Genomic DNA, 4,926 nt, shown 5'->3' with positions numbered 1-4,926 from the left:
TGACCTCTGTCAAGCTATGACGGAGGATCTTCAACATGCGTTAATGTTCTGCTCGCATGCAAGGCAATATTGGAGGGCTGCAAAAGAGATTCTGGACATCAAATTGCCAAACCTGCATCCGTCAAATTGGACACGGGATATTGTACTGGATGGTATTATTCCAGATCATGATCGAGGGAAACTTATTACAGTCATGCACGCGATATGGACATCGCGCAACCGATGGACACATGATCAACCTGTTTTTGATCCGGTTCAGTCGGTGAAGATGGTCAGGGATGACCTGTTGATGCTTGAGATACCCATGTGGAGACGTGGTATTCCTGATGGACAGTGCTGGAGACCCCCCGATGTTGGCTGGGTAAAACTAAATACTGATGGGGCCATTAGTACTGATAATCACTCTGGAGGAGGCGGTGGTGTGGCTCGTTCTCACCTATCCTTCGTCGGAGCTTGGAGCAAACCGTTCGTCGGGGTAACTGATCCACTGATAGCTTTAGCCCTCCGGGAGGGTGTAATTTTTGCACAACTCCGGGGTTTTTCTCATGTGGTGATGGAAGTGGACTGTCTGGAGGTTGTGAACCTCTGGGCTTCGCGCAACAATGCTCGTTCCATTGTAGCGCCTATTTTAGATGAGATAGGGGAGAAATCTTCAAGTTTTATTTCCTTTTCTGTTAGGCATGTCCTGAGGGATGGGAATAGTGTGGCAGACCTCTGTGCAAAGCACGCATGTACCTTGTCGGTCTCCGAGTGCTGGCTCGAGGAATGCCCGAGTTTTTTAGTTAGCAGCCTTCGTGCTGATTGTAACAGGACCTCGTTAAAGCAATAAAGCTCCCCAATGTTTCGATGCAAAAAAAAAAGTATTTCAGCCCAAAACAGAGGCTTTCCCTCCACTCCACGAGTTGGCCCATTGGCCCAAATGGATGTAGCGCACGCACGCACGCACGCAGATCAGAGTATCAGACCATCGATCAGTCCATCATCGCCCCCAAAAAAGGTATCCATCTATCAGAAGATTCAGGAGACGAACCTCCCTGCCCCTGTTCTGTTCCCACGCGAGCGGTGCCACGGCCAGGGCTGTTGCCATCGCCTGCTCCACGATCGGATGTGTGCACGGCGGCGCAGGCCGCGGACGACGGGACTAATCCATCCCCGCTCACTTTGGTTCTGATCCCTGCTGCAGCCGGCAGCGGGCAGCAGACATTGATTCAGTTTGAATCCAACAACCCGCAGATTCAGGTATAATATGCAAATTAGATGTATTATTAATCCATCACTTCTGAAATTGGAGTCTCTCTTATTTCTTAGTCGAATTGTATTCATCGATAGGGCACGGTTTTCTTCTTGTACTACTAAACACTTGTCTGTCTATTTAATTATGGTGAAATTAGTTTGAACCCGTGTCTGTCTATTCAGATGCATACGTGATAATCTTGGTTTCTCTGCCTATTCCCCATCTGGTTGCTCCCTCTCACTGACGCTATGTGCCGAACAGCTCGGCAGCCTTGGCGAAGGCGACATGGTCAACACAAGGTCCATGAGTCTTCGTAACGAGGGAAACATGGAAGGGGCGTTGGCCATTGGCGAGGACCGCATCAGCGCCCTCCCCGACGAGCTCCTCCAGCATGTGATGTCCTTCTTGCTTTCCCGCGATGCCGTGCGGACGTGTGTGCTCGCTAGGCGTTGGAGCACGCTCTGGAAGTCCGTGCCTGCCCTACGCATCGAGGATGACCTTGCGACTGACTCCTACAAGTTCGTGGATGAGCTGCTGCGCCTCCGTGACCCGGCGCCATTGAACGCGTGTGACATCTGTGATGCGTACGAGGATTCGGATACAGAGGATCCGTTAGCTTTTTGCGAGGAGGAATCCAATCGCATTGCGCCGTGGCTCCGGTATGCTTTGTTGCATCAAGTTCGGGTGCTACGAGTCACTGCTCCTGTCTTCCCGACCGACCTGGTTCTCGTCTCTTCACACCTAAAGAGGATAGAGCTTTGTCTCATGCAGTTTGAAGAGACTCTGGATCTTTCAAGTTGCCAGGTGTTAGATGTGTTAGAGATGACAGATTGTAACATCTATGAGAGTATCTTTTGCCAGTCATTACGACACCTTAACATGAAAGGCGGATGTTTTGACAATGAAATCCGCTATCGTATTTCTGCCCCAAATCTCGTTAGCTTGCAACTAGCTCCAGAGTCGGGCTTGACTCCATTGCTTGACAACATGCCATCACTGGTAACAGCATCTGTCGAATCTTCCGAAGAGGAGTCTCATCACTGTTTTACTTTACCATCATGTGACGAAGGATGCACTAGGGAAGAAACATTTTCTGTGGTTTTGGAAGGCTTGTCTGCTGCTACAAACTTAGAGTTAACAAGTGATGATCTGGTATGCTCCCACTTCCGCTGATTCCTATTGCCGTTTGTCATCTACTAGATCTCATTTATTTTTTGCATCCAGTTATCTGTCAGTACAATCGGGTATGCTCCCACTTCTGCTGATTCCTATTGCTGTTTGTCATCTGCTACATCTCGTTTATGTTTTGTATCCAGTTATCTGTCAGTACAAGCATATTGAAAAAGCTCATCGTGTGCATTGCATGTTTTCACCATTCACATGTTTGAATCTTGATGTTTTTATGTATTCATCTGGAATTGTGCATACCTCCACTTGATACTTTAGTCATTTATACGGTTAAAACATGTAGAAATTGAGATTAATTTGCGAGCCATACTTTAGTCAAGTACAACTTGGGATATAAATCTCGGTATCTGGTTAACACCAGAAAGTTTTCAAAGGATGTACTTCTGTATCTCATAAAGCATCATGTACTTGTGAAGGTAGTTCTTGAATTGTTTCTGTTTAACCCCCTTCATTTTGTCCAGTTATCTATTTTCGGAATGGATTTGAAATGGTGCCCTGTGTTTAGCAAGCTCAAAACGTTGTTGCTGAATGAATGGTGTGTGGCTGGTGATTTCACTGGATTGGTGTACTTTCTCCAGCACTCACCAATTCTAGAGACACTCACGCTACAATTTGATATTCAAACTCATAAGGTATATATCCTCAAAAGTATTATAGGTTTTTCCTTTTAAGTTGCCATGTACCTTCTGCTGACTTCATCAGTAAAATACTTTATTTGCTACAGAAACAACGTGTGAATGAAGCAGATGAAAGATATGCCCCAAAGAAGCAATCATTACTATCGAAGCATCTCAAGATAGTCAAAATCATATGTGGCACGACGAAGGAAGATGCTAGAGTTTACCGTGCTTTGAAGATGCTCTGTGCCCATGGAGTGCCTCCTGAAAAAATTGACATCCAATAGAACTCTCTTCTGCTGTTCGAATGTAAGCAACCAGACCACTCTTTGATCACGATTATAGCTTTGATAGTCGGCATTGTACATATTGCACTCCATTAAAAACTTCAACATAGATCCAAGCAGCAATCCATAGTAGACCTTCTGGCGCCGTTTCTACACCCTTTGGCCCACCAGGACACCATGCATTTGAATCACTGGCAGTCTGGCACCAGGTACAATTTCGCAACAGAAAGTGTGAAGTAGGAATCAAATGCTTGATTAGCCAAAAGTAGGAGACGCGTGCTAAATGTAGGTGGCAACCAAGGTAGGAAGACTTCTGTAAGGGTCCGCCGATTTCATCGTCTTAATGTGATTGAGGCAGTTTCAGTGAGTTGCTATTTTGCTATTTCAGTTTCAGTGAGTTTCAGTGGGTCAAAGACGCCACCTGTCAATTAACAAGTTAAACCTTGTGTTCAGTTTCATGTAAAAAAAAAAGTACTTACAACATTCTAATAACTAGATCAAGTTGCATTTTTATTTTGCGATGAAAGTAGCATGCTAGTCCAATACCATCCCAAGTGAATCTCCTCCTGTAGTATCCCCTGCATTTCTTCCATGTTCTCACCATGTCCTGTGTTGCTTGTGCAGGCCTCTATATCGACTGGTCAACCTCATCATTCGTTATAGCTCTCTATGTCCCTGGATCGCACCAGGAAGTTGCTGCATTTTGTGTACCAGGCCAGGATCTCGCCTTTCGTGTTCATGCCGCGTGTCCCATGTTCATATGAACTCGTACGTAAACCGCTGTGTGTCGTGCTTGGTTGCAGCTGGAGCATGTTGTTGTTGCAGTGTCGCCCTAGTCCTGCTCGCATTGCGCTTTTCGCTCATTTTCTGAACTCGGTAGGTGTCACTCAGGCCTGAACTCTAGTTCCCCCCTCAAGGCCTGTCTGTAGCTTGCTAAGATGCTTCAGGATTGCTGTAGGTTGTTTCCAGATGTGTTTGTTACGCTAATTAACGCCGTCTTGTGCCATGGATTGGTTTCCTGACTTATATGTGTGCGGCGGCTTTCTTTGCATATTTTTGTTTTTTCTGTAGAAGAAAAGAAAGACACCCTTATGGATTTTTTTTTAGGGTGGATTTTATTTTTTCTGAAAGATGAAAATGGTTCCTCTCTGTCTTGCTGCTGCTGCTGAGGGCATCTCCAGCCGCGCCCCCAACAGGCCCTCCCCAGGTGATTTTGCCGCGCCGGCGCCAGAAAAAGGCCCCAGTCGCGCCCCCAGAAGCCTGTTTTTCGCCGGCTCGGGCCAAAACTGGTGCCGGCGGACCCAGGCCAAACCCGGCGCCCTGGGGGGCGCTTGGGGAGCCGGCACAAGCGAAAAAGGCGCGTGGGCCCGCCCTGGAAGCGACCCGAGAGCCTTTTCCCGCCGTTTCTTGACGCTTTTCCCTCGCATCTCTCCCGCTCGCTCGCTTCCCTCCCGCCATTCTCTCCCTTTCTCCCGCCAAACCCCCTCCCGCTCGCCGCGAAGAAGCACGCCATGCCGCCGAGGAAGTACGCCATGCCGCGCGCGGCGGCAACCGCGACTGGCGCCGTGGCCCAGCCGAAGCAGAGGAAGCCGAGGGCGCC

At 47.9% G+C, this 4,926-nt stretch overlaps 1 protein-coding gene across 1 annotated transcript; it reads left to right on the top strand.

The window, feature by feature from the left end:
* Positions 1-1,543: 1,543 nt before the first annotated feature.
* On the top strand, positions 1,544-4,302 carry LOC119326745 (MEIOTIC F-BOX protein MOF-like). The gene is made up of 4 exons (XM_037600362.1): positions 1,544-2,386; positions 2,884-3,054; positions 3,147-3,348; positions 3,951-4,302. The coding sequence occupies exons 1-3, from the start codon at positions 1,562-1,564 to the stop codon at positions 3,324-3,326; spliced, it is 1,176 nt and encodes a 391-aa protein (XP_037456259.1). The 5' UTR covers positions 1,544-1,561; the 3' UTR covers positions 3,327-3,348; positions 3,951-4,302.
* Positions 4,303-4,926: the final 624 nt, after the last annotated feature.

The sequence above is a fragment of the Triticum dicoccoides genome, chromosome 6B (genome assembly GCF_002162155.2).
Source record: "Triticum dicoccoides isolate Atlit2015 ecotype Zavitan chromosome 6B, WEW_v2.0, whole genome shotgun sequence".
Classification (NCBI taxonomy): Eukaryota; Viridiplantae; Streptophyta; class Magnoliopsida; order Poales; family Poaceae; genus Triticum; species Triticum dicoccoides.
Note: the sequence above shows the minus strand (reverse complement) of the source record. Positions and strands in the feature narration are given on the sequence as shown.